Source organism: Bombus affinis, chromosome 4, assembly GCF_024516045.1.
Source record: "Bombus affinis isolate iyBomAffi1 chromosome 4, iyBomAffi1.2, whole genome shotgun sequence".
In the NCBI taxonomy this organism is placed as follows: Eukaryota; Metazoa; Arthropoda; class Insecta; order Hymenoptera; family Apidae; genus Bombus; species Bombus affinis.
Window position 1 is genome coordinate 2,282,459 of NC_066347.1, and position 20,515 is coordinate 2,302,973.

General features: G+C 33.5%; 1 protein-coding gene across 2 annotated transcripts; it reads right to left on the minus strand.

Annotated features, from left to right (window-relative positions):
• Nucleotides 1-5,337: 5,337 nt before the first annotated feature.
• On the minus strand, nt 5,338-19,761 carry LOC126915280 (vesicular glutamate transporter 1). Of its 2 annotated transcripts, none has more exons than XM_050719823.1 (9): nt 19,632-19,761; nt 16,446-16,578; nt 15,837-16,057; nt 15,177-15,496; nt 14,853-15,027; nt 14,312-14,610; nt 13,625-14,005; nt 13,157-13,363; nt 5,338-12,448 (listed from the first exon to the last, which is right to left on the minus strand). In XM_050719823.1, the coding sequence occupies exons 2-9, from the start codon at nt 16,517-16,519 to the stop codon at nt 12,197-12,199; spliced, it is 1,929 nt and encodes a 642-aa protein (XP_050575780.1). In that variant the 5' UTR covers nt 16,520-16,578; nt 19,632-19,761; the 3' UTR covers nt 5,338-12,196. The 2 variants fall into 2 exon arrangements, with proteins under 2 accessions (XP_050575780.1, XP_050575781.1); XM_050719824.1 differs by lacking the exon at nt 19,632-19,761 and adding an exon at nt 19,352-19,594.
• Nucleotides 19,762-20,515: the final 754 nt, after the last annotated feature.

A 20,515-nucleotide genomic window follows, 5' to 3' on the forward strand; every position in this document is an offset into this window, starting at 1 on the left:
ATTATAGTAATGCAATTAATTAACTTAATAATTAACTGTTTTGTGAATGACCAGAAGTGGTCAGGGAATGGTAGCAGAGTTAGGGGAGTCACATCCAGCCTTTTGGTTAAAGTTAATCGCTCCGTACCTTATGACACCAACAAAATTCGTGTGTACGATGACGTAAGTAAACAACCTTAATTTACCATTTTGTGAATGGTTTATCGATGGTAGTTGAGTTGGAGCAGTCGTACTAAGCTTGTTTATTAAAACTAATTGACTTACCTTATGGCACCAACAAAATCCAGCCGGAACATACCTGTTTATTTCCGATTCGGCAAGTAGCAGTTAAGCATACCTGGTGAATCATGTTTGTCTAACACTGAACTTTCACTTCAAATGAGGTTGTTTCTTGTGCTCAAAGGCGTGTGTATTTATATCACTGGCTTTTGGACTAGGAATTTTATCAAATAAATATAATTGTAAAATAAAACTACATGTATATTAGTGTGTGTCAAAATAATAATCATATGTATTTGATTTTCATAAAATAAAACTAGACATTTTTGATAATTAATGATTTCTTTAAAAAGTACTACGCAAATGTCAAAATCTTGGCTTTGTCACTTTTAGCCGTCTGAAAGAAAATTATGAGTATTTGAAAACATCGGCTTACAATTTATTGTCAATAATCAGTATTTCTTATCTTTTTTTTTAATTACATAATACACTCAAAATTACAGTATACATACATATTTTACATAATTATTGTTGTAATAATTATTAACAAACCAGACTTACCGGCGTGTGTAACAATGACTCATTTTTGTTTGCTTTTTGTTCTCGTCCTAACTTGCAGCTACGTGTATTATAATAGAACAGGCCCGCTATTTCGTTTATTTGAACAGTCAAAATAGATTTTCTTTAAATTGCCCACCACGGGTTTATTAAGATTATCGTTTCATCTCATCTGTATTAATTATGAAACCGCTATAAGAGAGTGCGAATTAGTGATTACCTCTGAGAGATTTAACGTCAATGGACACAGAAGAGAGAACGTTTCACAGGGTAAATCGCGATTATAGTTAAATACCAGGGCATGCCATGATCGCGAATAATGGCCTTCAACTCTTCAGCCGTGACAATAATACACGCGACAAATCAATGTCTACGTATCTTCCAACTTTAAGATATTCAAACTGATATCAGGTGCCGACGTTCTAACGCATTATCAACGAACAATTTGTCGCGTTATCAATTCGAACTTCGCATAAAATCCTATTCGACGCATAGTGACAACGTTTCAGAAGTTTTGAGAAGATTTTTGTAAAAAATGTTAATTGATCGTTACAACGTACCAATCTACTTCTGTAATGCATATTACTACAGATATTGCTTTATTTGAATAATTCTATTTCAAACATTGCCAAATAGGTAACAATGGAAAGTTCACGATTAACGGTAGATCGTGATGATAAAATTTTAATGGAACCCATAAGCATTTCAAATATCTCACATACTCTGTCTACTTACAATTGTAAAATTGTAAATAATAATAGTTCAAGAAATTCGAGCTCGTGAAACTTCTTTTACCAACTTCTTTCAACCTTTAAGCTTTAACGATGTAAGCTACAAAGGAGGATCAAGCAAGTATGCGAAATTTCACAGTGAAATTCACTGATTTTAATGTCACGTCTTAAATCAGTCTTATCGTCACTGTTTAAGAGACCTGAATCGATGATGAACATAATACATCTCGTTGATAATGCGTTAATCGGAGATACACTGGAGCACGGGAACGTGAATCGTGTGATCGAGCATGTGAATAGATCGTTAACACTAAGATCTCGTGTACTTTGATGCACAGCACGGAAGAGCAGATTCTTTTGACTCACGCGTAACACTACTTCTCGAATGCCCTTAACAAATATGTTATTGTCGGTTAAACCATAAGTCCGATCAATTTTAATATTGTCAGTTCGATACACTAGGATCGATCGAAATTTATATAATAATAATAATGTATAATGTATATATACGTATATATAAGTATATATATGTACACACGCACGCGCATATACAGGGGAAACTAGGGACGCACACACGCACCCACACCAGTTACGGGTCCGCGAGAATTAGAAATGTTTGAACTAACATTCAGATGGATAGTTGAACCATTGCTGAAATTTTTCAATAATGACTTGCTAAATATTTTATAGTTCTTAACAAACAAACTGGTTAATCATACTTTGTTGCATAAAATATTTCGTTACTTAAAAGATTAGTTCGTTATCAAAAAAGTATTTCCAGTTATCTCAAACGAGTTGAAAAAGTTACTTTCGACTTTTCATTTAAAAATATTATTTTTCATGTTTAAGACGATAATGATTATTAGACTGGGGATGTTTATATAAATTCACATCTTTATGAATATAATTTTAAAAAGTAGAACCTAGGCGCAGATCAATTTTATCCACTAAATATTATAACGAATTTCGTACCTTGAAGATTTTATATATCTTTGCATATTATGTACATTCTGTGCATTTCACTATCTTTAAATTTCCCATAAATAAACAAAATTCCGCAGTCTAATGATAATTTAAAATTGCTAACGTAATAATAGACAGAATTTATATAATTAACAATTTGATAATATAATTACTTCTAAATAGACTTCAAAATACTAATTAAATTTATAATGAATTTTTTACCAAGTACATTAAATTTTAATTCACAACATTTATAAACGTGAAGATATCCCTCGTAATAATTTTACTTTCAAGGTTTAGTTTAACAGTATCGATGATTATGACAGAAATGTATATGGATTCGAAATGAATACAAAGAATATTCTAACAACAGATAGAACAGGCTCATTTTTTCCAAACATTATTTTGACTAAAGAACACAAACAATTGCTTTCATTCGCCATCATTTGAATAATGCGGTACATACGCTTCTATTCTATGTAATTTATAGAGCGATAAATTATTTCACGTAACATAAAACAATTTTCTCGGCAGATCACATACACACAGAAAGGATTTAATTTAGACATTTTACAGACATAAAACATAATAACAAGGAATTATTAGTAAACCTACATTCATACGTAAAGCCACAAGAAGCTTAGTACGATTGAAACTTAAGTATTTCTTCGTGAAACGCTCGTGCTTGCTGAAAACAATAATCTTCTTGGTAATACATGTAACGATTATAATACACAATTCTGACATTCTAAATAATATAATAATTCTGACTATATTAATACAAACTATATTTAACAAAAATTGAAGAAAGAAGACTTTAATTTAACAAATTTTAACTTTCACCCGTTTTAAGTCTAAAACATTTTCGTACCTTAAAACGTTAGAAACTTTTAACGCTAATATTCTCAACATACAGCGTGAATTAATAAATATTAATAATATAGCAATATTTTCAGAGCCCCTCTTTTACTCGAATAAGTCAAAAGCACGAGGATATCACGTCAAAATCTCGCACAGTATCGACATACATATTTTTAAAGCATACCTACTTTATTGCCCTTACAATATATGCTTTACTATATTTGCGAGCTTCCTCCATTTATTGTCGACATTTAATAAGTGAAATTTCTCTTTCTCGCAAAACAAGATCGATAGATGTAGCTTGACACTATCTGAATTATGTACCTAAAAAATGTACATATAACGACACGTATTATATGTGTACAGAACATGTAACACGTTACACATGGTATATACATGTAATGTATATTTGTATATGTATGTATATATATATTTATTTAATTTATATATATTTTTTGTTATATTTGTATAATTAATTTCATATGGTTCTTTCAATACTATACGTTACAATTTAATTTACTTTTCGTTAAGACGACAAGGTAATACTTTCTTTCATGTTTATGAATAGATAATGTACATTTCAAGCATTTTCTAAACTTCACGCCATATACAATTGCGCCCGGAAACAATAGCGTAGCAAACTCGTCGGACACCCATAATCAATCTCTTACACACGTTTTTTTAAACCGTTTTCAGAGAAAATAGTTATCTATCGAAGCAATAGATTAAAAATTACATCTGCAATACCTCGACATTGAATAATTTTTGCATGAATATTCTTATGACATCTGAGGACAGACATGTAATTTTTGACAGCAATTTATAATTTATTTTTATAATTTCTCTATCTTCGTGGGTGACAAAGTAAATGTTAAATGCTTCTAATGAACATGATGACATATGTTACTACGTGATACCAGCGGTTTCATGATGTACTCGTAAGATATTTTTGTCATTTCACTATCGTGAAAATTATAATTTTCAGCTTGTAATCAATTCTCTATTGATAACATATAAAACAGTTGTTAATTTTCCTGGATTAATCAGCGATTCCAATACTATTTTCCAGTGCAGCTTTCGAGATCAAAATTTTTATTTCGGAAACAAAAATATTACTAATATCTACGATATTATTTATACAGTTTCCTTTCTCCGTATTTTATCGGTGAAAAGACAACCAAATGACAATTTACACATCATCAACATTGCTACAAACCAATCTAATGTAAAGGGTTAAGAAAACATTAAGTATTTGTTAAAATTGTTGAAAAATATAACGATATACGTAACGTGAATAATAAAACAGTCAGTTATACTAACTTACAACATACTGATAACGAAAAGCATTTACGAATGTATTGAAAATCACTTGAAGAAGCTATAAACATAGTGCAAAAATTAACAATTACATCTATGTTGATCAAAAGATCTTTCATTGCGAAATCATTTAATACATTCGCTGTTATTAAAATATGGCTACCCGCCTCTTACATTTTTCTTTCATCAGAAAGATCTGTATTTTAAATAATAATGACTTTGCAGCTTACTGTTTTATGTCTCCTCATAAAACATCCTATCAAACAGCACAAACTCAAAAATGCATTAGCGTTATTCAGCAGCATTGTTCAAAGTCTATATAAGAATGTTATAAAAACTTATGTATATTGAACTTAACAGCGTTATATCTATCATTGATAACAAATATCCTTGCATAATGTATCGTAGTAGCTATATAACTCTGACAATGCATTATTCGTTTGTCCGATATTTATGAATATTCGCTGATTGAAAACCTTTAGCATATTTGTCTGTCAATGCACAAACATAGGCGAAATATAATCGTTTTCACGGATAAGTGAAACGTTCGATTTTCTCTTATTCGTCGTTTAATATCGTATAGACGGTACTCTCGATTACACATATATGTAAAGCTAATTGTTATTTAAAACGATACAGGGTGCACCGAGAAAAGCGTGCGCGATATTTAAAGGTTTTACCATCATAGTATTTCATAAATAGTGCAGCAATTCTATCCGATGGGATTCGATTTTTAACAATGTAATTTGATCCAGAGACGATTGGTTCCCTTCACATTCGATGCATTAGTACGCTACGATCGGCCCACCCCGTATTTTTCTTTTCTCTTTATTGTCGTAAAATTATTATCGGAGCTATATATTCATATAAATATATCAGTATTATTGTTCGAACAGCATTAGAACTTATCCTACGTATCGTCGTAGTGATTATAGTTAATGTATATTTCGAGTTCAACCCCACCTTTTGATTCTGACAATGGAATAACATGGATACAAGTTAGGCCTGTTACTACTTCGATACAATAGCGTATATAATATCTGATGCAGCACTGAATTATGCGAGCCACGATTTTTTCAAATAAAACGATGATTATATGTATATGACTAGACCATTGCTGGCAGAGCAGAGTCACAATGATTATATACGTTTATATAATATATAATTATCCGAACAAAATTTTTGTTCGTATCTTTCATTCAGCTCAGTTTGAATATCTTTTAATAATTATTTCCTTTAATTGTTTCTTTATTTTTGTGATTACGTTGTTTCCGGAATCTTCATATTTCCGTAATTCATAATCTCAATAAACTACGTATATTAAATTTCATTGTTCCAATTTTTCTATATCTTAACAGTCTCGTTATTTCAGTTGTGACTATCTTGGTCTTTCATATCCTCTGTTACTTCTGTTTTCCGCATAATCTCCATCGCACATGTATTGTCACAATAGCGTAGTCCATTCGCTATTCGCCTCTTCAACATTTCAATAGCCCGCTATTTCAACATTCTCCGGTTTTTATATAAAGTTCCATGTCATTTTATAAAATAAATTACATCATTTCTCAATATATATACGTGCTGTCGTTTTATTTACAATCTCTGTTCCAAGTGCTCTTAATAGTTAAATATTGGTTCAAAAAATAGTCATTTGGCCGTTTTGATTTCTTAGAGAAGAGATAACTTTGACTCCACCCTACCATATATCTATGCATATAAGCAGATATTATTAGCCATAAACCAAACTAACAAGCTTGTTTGCTACGAAAATGTTAAGCGAAACGCGATACTTTCATCCTTTTCCAAGCTAACCGGACGCGCGACTTTCTTCTGTTAACGTAACAACGAATCGTTCCGCTCGGCGCAACGTTCGAGTGACAAACATATTGGCGAATCACGAACATCGCGTGCAACAGCAGTTCGTTGGAACGCGTGTTGTTTCAATTTCCGGCTTTTCACCGAATGGAAAAACCGCAGACCGAAGACGATACCGCGGAAACGTCAAGTCAAAAATACGTTTCCCATTATTATCTGCATCATTTTTGTAATTATACTGATTATTCCCGAGCAAGTAAATCGTGACTCTGCTATTATCTGTCGTTACTGTCGGTAATATTACGCCCAGCAGAAACTATTACAGCAGCACATCGGTTCTAACATAACATACATACGAAATCGCTTGAGGAAGCCTCAATGACGGCCCTAAAGAGCCTCCCCGTACAAGAAATTTTCCTAAGCTAGCATTTCGAAAGATGTTCAACTACCATTGGGTAAATCAATCGAAAGCATGTATATCTGTATGGTAAAACGCGAATCGATGAAAGAAGTTTATGCAACGATCGTTAACCCTTCGTTTTGCGTAAGCCGTAGCATCAAAATCTGTAAGTAATCGATGATTTAATAAAATATATCAGTAAGTATTGTTGATGTAATTTTGTTTAGAGGACAGAAAATATTGCTAAATTCAATTTATTTTCGTGGTATTTTTTTTTTAACGATTGTAATTAAATACGATTTACTAAATTATTTCGAAAATTATAGACAAATATACTTTCATTGCTGCATAATATAATTATTGTCGATGTAATTTTATTTAGCAGACAGGAAATTTTATTACGAATTTACTAAATTTATTTTATCGTAATGTAATTCTTTTAACGATTCTAATAGAATATAGCTGAATAAATTATTTCGTAAATTATAGGCGAATACTTCCATTGTTATATAATATAATTATTATCGATATAATTTTATTTATCAGGCAAAAAATGTTACTAAATTTATTTTATTATAGTATAATTGCTTTAAAGATTCTAATAAAATATGGCTTATTAAATCATTTAAAAAATTATTGGTAAATACTTTCATTGTTATTTAATATAATTATTGGTCTTTATTTTTAAAATTTTGTAGAAAAATCATTTTTATTGTCTTAGCATATCTTTACCATTTCTTTTAATTATTGTCCTACATAAAGATAAACGAAGAGTTAACCGGAATCCTTAAAAAACGTGTATATAACAAATTGCATAGAAACATTATTAAGTTTGTTGCGTTTTCATAACAAGTGCATGAGATTACAAGATATTATTGTCGACACCGCGAAACGTCTAATAAAAAATAAATTTTTCCACAGCTCGCCTTTAGATCTCTAGCGATTTTCAAAACACATTTTTTTCTTAACATCTGCGATTCGTTTCAGCAAGCATTTCGTCTATTGCGATTACGCTCAATTATATCGATCGCCATACACGTTGACCCCAACGATATGTACATACATACATATATATGCGTATATATAATAATACAATAATATAATTTTATATGTATTATATATAACGTATGATATACTGTGTAATAATATATTCATTAAGTTTAACAATTAATGTTATGTTATATTATTTACACATCCTTTATAAATATCGAAATTTATATTAATTATAGAGTCATTGCTTTTCTATTAAAATCTCTTCGCGTGCTTGTTTCCAAAGACTTGGCAAATTATAGCTATAAATGTATGGACACACTAAGAAGTAAGTAATTATGTATTAGCAAGTAATTATTAAAAGTGTGAAAAAGTAAATGAGAATTTCCAAGTCAACTTGATTCGTCTAAAGCTTATAGTAAAATCTATCGTTATGACTACTCCACTTTTTGTAATTAGATATCTCTATCAACATGTTGATGCAATCTGACAAAGAAAAAAATTTCCGATTACCATACAAAAACTTTGATACGAAAGGATTAGTACGATTAGCTTACAATTAGTATCATATGCTGCAACATGGGCTCCATACGTACGTGTATATGCGTATGTGTATCATATTAATTACACCACATGACCGAGAAAATGTATACCTAACCTTAATCATCATTTAGCGCGTTGAATTATATATATATATATATATATATATATATCGGCTACATATATATGTATATACTCGTAAATATCCGTATATATCTCATATTATGTATCTATAATTTCTTTTAGAAATAGATATCGCGCAAATTGACTAATCTCGTGGATCCTCGGGCAACGAAAAGGAGGGCTGTTCGAATAATATAAGTATGTATATAGTAGTACTTTCATGTAATTTTGTGATTCGACGTTTGACGTGTATAGCGAATCGATCGATCGTTCTTGATACATGTATTTTTTGTAAAATTCCGAAAAATTTATTTCTTGCAAAACTTTATTACTGCACGATGAAAGAAAATATTAATCAGCCAATTCAAAATTATATACCACGAGCTTTCACTAATAGATATGTGGATACCATTATTATAATTTCATGTATATGTAATATTACTATAATTTCAGTCAGTTACGATACAATTCGATTTCAATGTTTCCTTCGTAAACTTTTATTTTATTTACACGTGTGATATCAATCCTGAATACTTTTTCCTACTTTCGACAGGGCAATAACCATTTCTTAATTGTTTGCTTGCTTAATCAAAATTTGACAAACGATCGATCGATATCCGTACATGTATCACGTATTGTTTCTCAACGTACGAATATGTATACGTATACATCTATATCGTTACGACTCGACCATGAAATAATGCAATAAAGTGGATGTTATCTCATCCTCAACGTGTATATATTCTGCTCTCTGATACCGGCGATGAAAAATCACCAACAACGTTCGAATATAGTAACGAAATATATATATATATATACTCTTTTGTACGTATATGTGTGTATGTGTGTGAATGCCCATGTGTACCGTGTAAATGCCCATGTGTGAATACTATGTATGTATAACAATTATGAAGTATAAACACCTAGGACAAATGTATAATAACGCGACTTGTTCCTAATTCTCGAACTGACGTTCGAACTTTCATGGATATACTTTCATCAAATACGTACAGTAGAACTCGATGTATCCGAACCGTGGCACCGTTGTTCTGAATAACTCCAGGATCTCGATACCGTCTATACACCATTTTTCAAGAAACATTACGACGTATCGTCAGAAGCTTCGAATAACATATCGATATTGACATATTCACGAATTTCTAAATTGTGATAGTTTAATTGCTTAGCTTCTTCAAACACGATATTATCTTCGCGCTGTACATCACGCACTGTAAAATCATCTAAACATCAATGGGATATTTGGTGGTTACCTTCGTTGAAAGCTACGATATCCTTGATATCTATTATCGTAATCGTATCGGAATTCTATTGATCCAGCTTTAACTGTATATGGACTTTTATGTTAATTGTTCGTTGTTAGAAATAGACTCTCCTCTGTTTCTTTGTTTCATATTAAGCGTCCAGTGATTCAACATTTCTGTTTAATAAGTGGACTGCGGATTTTTATGCAGACTTATACCTTTATGGACACGACTAACGAAACAGAAAGTAAGTAGAAGTTTTGTTTCTGAAAAATTATAACGAGTATTCTACTTTGAATATTTCATATTTTTATATTTTTATATTTCTATATACTATATCCTGTCAATTTTTGCATCCTTAAGTTTTACGTAGACACATAAAAACCCGTGGCCTATTTAAAAATGTGCTGCTCTACGCTCAGAAAAATCACCGTATAAACGCTAATTACGTATTTCAACTCGAACATACTACTACGTTTAATACATGACGTGCTTCGCATTAATAGAGTTTGAATTATAGTATCTTGTAGTATCACGATAAATCATTAATATGATTTGAATTTCAAATAAGAGAAACGGTAAAAAAATGAAGGAAGATACGTGTTTGAAGAAGCTGTCAATTCTATGGAAGATCCTCTTGTCGGTGCACAAGATGAGAATTCACTCGAAGAGATCAGGTCCCAACAAATAGAGCCCTACGGTACTTTAATGCCTTAACATACTAATACTTTCATCTTATCACTTTCTTATGAATACTTTCATACGTTTCAGATACGTTTCCGTTAGGATCCGTGTTTTTGTGTATTACATTTAAACTCGAAAGGCTTAAGTAACGTAATCTCGTCTATGATACGTCTTGTACCCGAATAAACGTATTAATGCCTTTCTCGTGTTGCAACGCTTATACGAAGCAGCGTTCTCGAGTAATGCATTAATTAACAGAACCCGCCAGCCCACTGTTAAAATATTGACGTTTCGATAATTAATTCGTTCTAGTTACCGTACGTTCGCTTATCATCGAGGACCGGGTTGTACTATTTCAAAAATACGCGCCATAACTGCGACGTGCATACCATTCTTCGTTTTTCACTCTCGACAATCAGCATAATACTTTCAATATTGGTTTTTTTTTATTGCTATGTTTCTAAACTTTCTCATCGCTGACTTATCTGCTACCAGTGCCAAACTGAAGAGTAACATAGAAAATACCTAAAAGTTTCAGCGATCGTGCTGAACTGATTTTTCCACCGTCACTTCGCCAAACCTTCTTAGTATTATTGTCTTTGATTATCAAATTATTGTCTACGAAGGTTTGGCAGTTGCTTATTGTCTGCATATAGGTATGCTCATATAAATTTTTTAGTTCCATAGTAAGAGTTTAAATAAGTAGCAATAGCTGAAATGTTTTCTTAAAAGATTATTACGACCTTCGAGTTGCTTCTCAATTAGGCCACTCATGTCCACTTCTTCGTTTGCGATTACATCAAAGGTTATCGAATGGACGATTTACATAACCAGCAGGCCAATGTCAGATTTATAAAATAGTCAGCTTGGTTTCATTTCGACATTCGCAAGTTATACTGATAAATAATTAATGTAGAAAGTTTCCTTCTTGATTTCTTATAATTCTGTTTTCGATTGAATGTTTTCCTAAAAGATCTTACGATATTTCGATATCCACTTTCTCTGTCGTTTTCGACACATCTTGATACTCTATTATGGATATCTCAAGCCTCTTTTTACGTTCAAACATTTTGTTTGCCCGATTCGTGTGCATCAACTTACAGCACCATACCCTGCACTCTTAGGTATTGCAGAAAGAGAACATTTCCTTGTACTTCAATTGAGAATACAAAGCCAGTAATTCTGTATCGATTGATGTTTCAACATCATAAGTTATTAAGAAATTATTTTATGCTCTTTCAGTAAGCCTCTAGTACTTCAATTTCTTAACAGTTGCTTACTTTATATCTTTCCATAAGTATCTTAAACCTCCTGCTTTTATTCATTAAATAAAAAAAAGATAAGTCACCCGTAATTGCATTTAATGTGTTTTAAAAATTCTATTTATATATATGTACCCTTTTTACAGTAAAAGAATTAAATGTGTGTTTGCTCAATTTTTAGAAAAAAATGGGTAACCAACTTTTGTTGAAGCGATGTAAATACTTCGCATCTAATCCTAGAGGAAAGTAATTCTCTTGTTAAAAGAAGAAATCTCCGAAAAATATTCAAAGAGAAATTACTGTGGAAAATGTTTTATCAAAATTCACATCGTTGCAATGATAAGTAACAGTAAGCAAGTGGACTCATTGAAGTACTAGACGCAGTTATGAAACAAACATAATCGATTAAATGATCAGTCAGCTTAAACAGATATCCTTACGTCCGTCCAATTTGTTCGGGAATCGATGAATTTAATTCCACTGTTGATTCTGCTGTGTTACGTCGTATGCGTAATCGGTCGTCGCTGGTGGTTGTACCAGAGATGCGTTTACATCGCTGGCGAAGGGATTTGTAGAATGGAAGGGATTGTTGCTATTGGTTTCCGTTGATCCGTAGCTTATCACCGGTGGTTTTTCTTGTTGAGCGTATATGTTATCCGCAGCTGGTGGTTGATCGTAATTATTCCAATCGTCTGCTGCACCATCACCCATCGATGGTTGTCTCTGTGAAATGAAAAAATATTACTTCATATACATACAGAAATAACGATATAAAGAAAGAGGAATTGGAAATTTACTCCATGAATATGAAATTATTTTATATAGAATCTATACACGAGAAAATAAAATAAAAGTGTATATTTGAAATTGTAGTAGAAAAATGGACAACTTTTAATATACATAGAATAAAACAATTGATACATGGAGAGAAGAACAATTGACTATTTAAGCTTTCAAATATATGTATATTCGTATGATATTTATTTAATTCCTTGGCCTACATGATATCTGCCTATCACGCGAGTCATAGTAAACAAGAAATTCGGTCGCGCGCCGTGCCATTCATTTGTTCAGCCGTGTGCCCGAACTGGCGCAAAATGTATACTTCTTATGACATGTATATTTAGGGGCTACAAAAGGAATTGTGAAATAATAAATAACGTTAATTTATTTTTAAGACGTATATGGCGTAATCATGATCAATTGATCAGTTAACAAAAACAATTTATTTCAAAGTGGATAATGAATCATTAGCAATTTGTAAATTACCACGCGTCAGACTCGTGGGTTCCTTTATGGCAAAAATTTTTTATCGCGAGTCTGACTCGTGGTTTTCGCTTATGGCACAAATCCCTTACCACGAGTCTCGCTCGTGGTTATAGGCCAAGGAGCTAATACTAAAATGGATAAATACACCAAAATAATACGTACTATGAATTCGGATTGCATAGTCTTCGGTGGTGGAGGAAGAGGTGGTTTCGCTTGTCCAAATTCATCCATAGCGAAAGTCTTCTGCTCGTCCAAATTAGGATCAGCCCAAGGTTGTAACTCTCCGGAACAAAAAAATCCATAAAATATTACACCGAATATGTGCACGCACGCTGCTATGATAAACACGTTTCTCCAACTTTGAGCGTCCTGTAAAGCGCACGAAAATAACAATGATATTAATTCTTTTATAAATAATCATATCTATGAAATTTCCTTTATTTTAAAGAAAGTAAGAAATTGAAAGAAGAAATAAGATGTTAGGAAAAGCAAGGACAATAAAGAAATAACATATAAATGATCAATAATTATTTCGTAAATATTTTTATATGCTGATATTAAAAATAAAACAATTCGTTTGATACGGTACAAGGATTGATAAGGGACACTTAGAATTTGCACAATCAATACCTTCTTCTCTGTGATGTTGTCTACAAAGAAGGGTACTAACAGACCCGCTATCGTTCCAATTCCATTCGACATTCCCATCAAGATACTGGCATATCTGGGAGCGATGTCCAAATGGTTTACGTTGAAACCAGAAATGGCAAAACCACTGCACGCGACACCGCACGCTAGCGCGAAGATTGCCGCTGTCCCATTTCTTTTCATGGTTGCGTGAGATACCACCAAGAAGAATAAAGCCTCCATACCAAAACCGCCACAGTTAAACAGCTTCCTGACGTTTGTTGTTGACAATATTCCACGTTTGCGAATGTAATCAGCCAACAGACCTCCGCAAGGCACGATCATCGTCATCAACAGATGTGGGAGCGAGCCAATTACACCAGTCTGTAACAAATGAAATTCATTTAATGTAAATTCATAGCGAATATGATTTATTTATTTTCGTTCTTAATATATTTACATGTGACGAATTTCTACGTTCTATGTAGATAACTATTCGACTCTCTTACTGTCAGTTTATTTAACAATGTAAAAATTCATTTACTATAATTTATTAGGAATAAAATTTATTTATTCTTGTTCTTGATATTCACACGTGACGGATCTCTAAATTCTATAGCAAATAAACGTGCGAGAGTCGGCTAAGCTTCAACATCTTAAAATTTAACAGTTTGAAAGAGAGAAACTCACTTCAACTAGAGGCATGTCGAAAGCCTCGTGCATAAAACGAGCTTGAAAGAGCACTAGAAGATAGAAGTTCCAGGATCTGCAGAAATTAGCTACGATAATCGCGTAAACTGGCATGGACGTCAGAAATTTTCGCCATGGTGTCGTCGCGAATGTTGGCATCGCCATAGGTAACTGCGATTGTCCTTGGCCAAGTGAATCTTCGATGTAACGCAACTCACGTGCCGAAATACAAGGGTGTTTCGATGGCTTCTCGAATGCCATCCACAACCAGAAACAATACCAAATCAATCCGCAAATACCTGTATATTCAGATTATTAATTATAGGAATCACGCGTCTATTACTGTTCCTTCGTATTTCATATTTTTATTACAACTTTTCAAATACAGCTTTAAATTCAGCTTTTTTTATACCATAAATGATCTTTTCTCACGTAACATTCTTTGATTGATTATACACATGGAATATACTGACAGAGTTTGACTGATAAAGGGATAAACACTTCAACATCTTTCCACTCAAAAAACATAATTCTAACGTACCATAGAAATAAAAGGACGCTGCCCAGCCAAAGGTCGAAGTTAAAAGGCCCGAGAGTGGCATTCCTATTACCATAGCAGCGTAAGAACCGCAAAATGCCAATGTCGCTAAACGCGATCTTTCCAACGGTGGTGCCCAATATTTCCAGATACCGTGACACGCTGGATACGTAACACCCTAGCCAGAGAAAGGATTACTCGTCGTGAAAATCGCTCAAAGAAATAATTCAACTATAATCTTAATACTTTCACGATCGTAAGCCACTGACAGTGTTAGACGAGATCCAATTATATCTTATTATTATTTCAATGAGAATAATATCTTACCTCCACTAATCCTTTTATGACCTGTACAATCATATCGACGATTGGATGGATGCTCAGTGCGCCAGGTACCAACAGATTTAAAAACGAAGATATGGCAATTGCAGCCCCAAATATCTTGTTCGCAGGGTACAGGGAGGCGAGGAATCCTCCTGGTACTTGAGTCACAAGGTAACCCCAGAAGAAGGACGAGTCCAGCGCGCTCTCTGTGCCAATTGTCCAGTTGAACCTGAGAGTGTGGTTGGCGTTATCTTCGGTGGCATTCTTCATGGCCATCTTCGCCATTCCCATGTTACACCTCATACCGAATGAGATTATAAATCCTGAAGGAAATATCGATCAGTTTTATTAAACGTATAATATCATTTTTTCAAAGACAATACAGTAAATGTTAACCCTTTAACAGTGAAAGAAAGAATAGCATAAGTCATCAAATAATATATGTATTACTATAAGTTTAAATTGATACATATTTCCTATAAGATAGTGACAATATATATTTTATATTTATTATCAGAAATCTTACAAGAAACTTTGAAAATAAGAAGATAATTATTTTCTAAATCATTTGTTCTATACTCTATGTCACTTTAGCGCACCACTAAAGGGTTAAGAGATACGATAAAATAAAATGGAAAAATACAAGCATGTTTAAAAATTCACCTATACAGGCCAAAGTGGCGATGGTGTATCTTTTCGATAAGCAGGGACATTCTGGTTTGCAATAAGTATCGATATGGCGCAATGGGGGTCGTTCAGGTTCCGGGAGTGATTCGAACGAATCTTGTCTACTGTATCCTCTCTCATCTTCGAACCCCTTATTGTCTTTGCTACCCTCGCGGGGCATCTCGAATTCCTCGTAGCCGGCATTACTTCTTCTTAATCTAAAGTCACAAGTGACACGTTTTACGTACAGCTTTTTATCGCCTATAATAAGTATACATTTTTCATTTCGCATACTAATTAACATTTCAATTTATAAACGAGAAGAGCTAAGGTCCAGAATGTAAAAATCTATTTCCAATTCTTCAATGTGTTTTATATGCAGCTTTGGCAACCTACGTTTCTTAAGATTACTAAAACATTGAAAACTCGTTCGCAAGATTATTCTAAAAAAAAGGCAGATTACATAACAGGGAGCAATTAGAAATTCGCGTAGGACATGTGCGTTTAATTACGCGCATGGTCAAATATAGATGTACATTGGCTAAATATAGCCTTTAAACGATTTTTCGTCTCTTACACGTCGTATACGAGCATGCGTGACATTACCCAGCAAGTTTCTGCGATGCTTTGGACTTGATGGAATCGAAGGCCACGAGGCCCGCCGCCGCAAATCCGGACATTTTCCAATTATTGGGGTTGCTCTCAGGCTGCAAATGGTCGCGTTGGCAATTGGCAGCCCCTGAAGCACATCAACCATCATAAATCACCAACATAAATTCCATCATTATCAAAGACATCACTGAATGAACGTTCTTCTAACAAATGATTTTTTTTGCATGTAATACAATTGTTTAAATTATATATGTAATTAAATGTAAATGAATAATAAAAATTAATATTTTATTATCCTCTGTAGGTATATTGATAAATGATAGGACCTTTATTATATTATTCGCCAAGTTCAATAATTTTTGTGATATTTGATCGTAGGATTAGGAGGAAAAAATCTTTTCAATGTAATAAAACATTTTTAAAGAAGTAATAAAATACAAATAATTGATAAGATTCGTTAATTGTTTACTTGTTTATTTTATACGAATAAAAACGTTAAAAGAATAATAATACAATTTAGATTGGATGTATGAAGGACAAATGTGGAAGATAAGTTAAAAGTAACAATGGAAATAGATATTAAAAATATATTGTAGTATTTTTGCAATAGATATAAAAATTCCATTTAATTCTCTAATTAATGAATACTATTTCTAAACATATAACTAAACATTACTAAAGAATAATAGGATAATAATATTCATTCGTTCATTCGTTAATTTCCTATTTATTAAATATATAACAAAATAAATCACAACAATTTAAGAAGAACATATTCTCTTTAATTTTATTGACCAAATTGCACGAATGCCGCTACAATCTCCTATTTTGTACGAACAACTAATCGGTGTTCAAACAATTTTAGCAGTCGAACGCTTAAATCTTTAAAACCATCCTTCGCATTTTCTCTTCCAAGTACGAGCTACGTCTGTGTGGAAACGTTCGTTCTCAATATCGAAACGCAAGGGGAGCTCTGTAGTAGGGGTGTTTGTTTGGAGTGGCAGTCTCTCCAACCCTAATCCCCGAACTCTCCGGGGAACATCTTCAGAGGGTAGAAAAATGCGAGAAGAAACGCGCTCTTCCTAACTCGTATTTTTCCTTACAGTTCTTTGTCCAAACATCGTGCGATATATTAAAAGTTCTGATAAAATAAAGCTACATGTACCAAAGATAAAATGTTTTTCTGCAAAATCTTACAACGACGGAAATCTCGTTAAACCATAACAACGCAATAAAATGAACAACACAGAAAGAAACTAATACATCCAAATAACAAACAATGGAGAAAATAAGAGAGTTTAGATAAAAATGATTCTGTATCTAATATAAATCTTTTTTATTTCATAATGACAGTATGGTTGCAAAAAAGTGAAACAAATTAACAATCTATCAGTTATTATTAGACGAACAAGTAAAGGGACATTTTACTACTTTTTAAATATCACAAATTGTACCATAAACCAAAGTTCGATAGGAAATGGAATTAAAAGATTCGTAAAATATAAGAATTCAGAAATAGAGACCAATAATTGTCTTAGTCAAGTTAAAAAATCTCTCATTACTATAAAATCTTTCAAAAATAAAATGAATTATTCTTAACATCTAAATGATTAACATCAAGTTACTCGAGACATGGGAGAATATAATTGGTAACTGAAAATAGTACAAATAGATTTCGATATCCTTACATCGAGATTATCATGCAATGTTGCTTGGAAATGATTCTCCTTTGTAGAATTTTATAGAGAACGGATCGATCGAGACACGACTGCTATCAGAGAGACGACTTCTACCTTCGTGGATGTGCACAGGAAAAAATTGTTGGCACACTATCGAGCCGATCACAAAGAAACGTATCGAGGGACAATGGATGGCGGATATTAAAACGGCACGTGACAGACAAAAGGCAGAAAATGGACAGCACGTGTGTTAACGAGCTGGGGTGGAACGATGAAGATGGAAACGGCCGATTTCACTTAATGGACTCGTTGCATATTCTTATGTGGTTCTTCCACGAATTCTTAACAGAAAATGGCAAAATACTTTTTGAGAGACGTTCCTTGTTGTAGGAGCCAGTCGTACGGAACTGGTTCGAATATCGATTATTCGTTAATTAGCTATTCATTTATGAAAATGATCCAGATTATTCTAGATTTACGTGTCTTTAGTATTAAAAAAATTAGAATGGTTGTAACTACAGTTAGCATTTGTCTACCTGAGTTGAAAAGATGCCGTTGCTAAAATAATGAAGTAAAATAAGCGGAATATACAAAACGAAAGATATAGCATTGAATATTCTAAAAGGTGAAAGAAATTTCTATATAAATTTCGCCTTTTATCTACATTTTCGACAAAATTTCAGCCAATAATTAAAACCAATTATTGACAAAGATAAAATTTGAATTCTTAATGATAGATTGTTAACTGTGCAGAACGTTTATTAGAAACTTCTCGTAAAAATAGTAAAAACTTTATTACATCGAGTGTCTTTGCAAAATGAAAAAGTAGCTTCACTAGGATTTGGAAGATCCACAGGAAAAGGAGGAAAAATGTTGAATGAAATGAAGCCAGAGCTCGATGCATATCCTCGGCAGATCGATACGAAAAAGTCGGTGATATTTTTTCGGATCCCTGACATTTCCACGATCCGGCCTTGCACAAATCTCCCGGCTGTATCCGTGCAGAGTCACGACTCATTCCGAATCATCCCTTGTACACTTTCACTCGCACGAGCAAATTCCACCGTAGGAAATCACTTGGAAACACATGTATGAATCATAGATTTTAATCCAATGCCAATGAAATCCACCGTAAGCCAAGGAAATCAAAAACGTTATCATCACTTTGTCGGGTGACACAGAGAAGCTTGAAAGCTCTATCAGACAGATTTCTAGTCTTACCAATTTCCTGACAGAAACACCTCACTTTTCGCACCGAGATACATCACAACGTCGCCTTCTCGACTGAATTTCATCTTTCTCCACCATTTCACGAAACTATGGAGAAACGTCATGGAGAGGAGACCACCGAATCTTCGAATCGCCCCATCGCAATGATACAAATGCGAAAACTGATCGACCATTACTCGCGTCACACGATTGTTTAGTGAAAAAGCAAGGATTACACAAAGAAAAATGTAAATTTTTCATAGAAAGAAATGACGAATAAACCACCACTCACCAATAATTAAGTCCAGATATGGTTACGAGCGGAGTGGGTAGCGGTAGCGCGCGGGGTACGCGACGGAGAACGTCGTCGACGTCGCCTGACGGCGTCCACGGCAGCGCCGGGGTACCGCAAAGTCAGCTTCTGGTCATGGCGTCCGCGCAACCCGGCGTCGCGACGCTATTGGACGACGCGCGGCAACGCATCGATATCACTGGCCAATCGAGTTCGCAAGCAAACCCCTTTAGATCGACCCCAGGCGGGGCTTTGTACCTCGACCAGCAGTTTTGCAATAACAAAACGTTACGCAGCAACAGAAATCGTAACGGTATTAACGTTAATGTGCCGCGTATCTTCGTTGACAAGCCGAGATCCCCCGGGCTTACTTATGCAACAGCTTGTAATTCGCCACCCTGACGCGTAGGTACGATAAATACGCGAGGGTGGCATTAAGGGGTGATCCGAGAATGTTGCCAAAATAAATTGCTATAACTTATCGCCGTATGGTTAATATAGAAGCGTTGACATCGAAGGAAGCGATTTTGGCAAGAATTGATGCTTAATTTTGTTTATTGATGAGATTTCGAGTTTAATTCGAACTCTTCGAATAAATAACAGTTTCTTCGGAATAAATTCGATATTTATTGCAATGTTGATCGATTCTGGCAAATGGTTAGCTAGCATCGAACCCTACAATCTTTCTCGTTGCAGTTACAGGATGGACTTGGAATTGAATAATAATTATTCTGTAGTCGCATGTATATAAGTTCTTATAAATACGTGAATACCATTTACAGTAACATCACTATAATTCCACTTAGTCGTATAAATAGTGTGTAGTATGGTATAGTATATAAAGAGTACGATTTATAATAATATGATTTTTCTGAACGCTAACT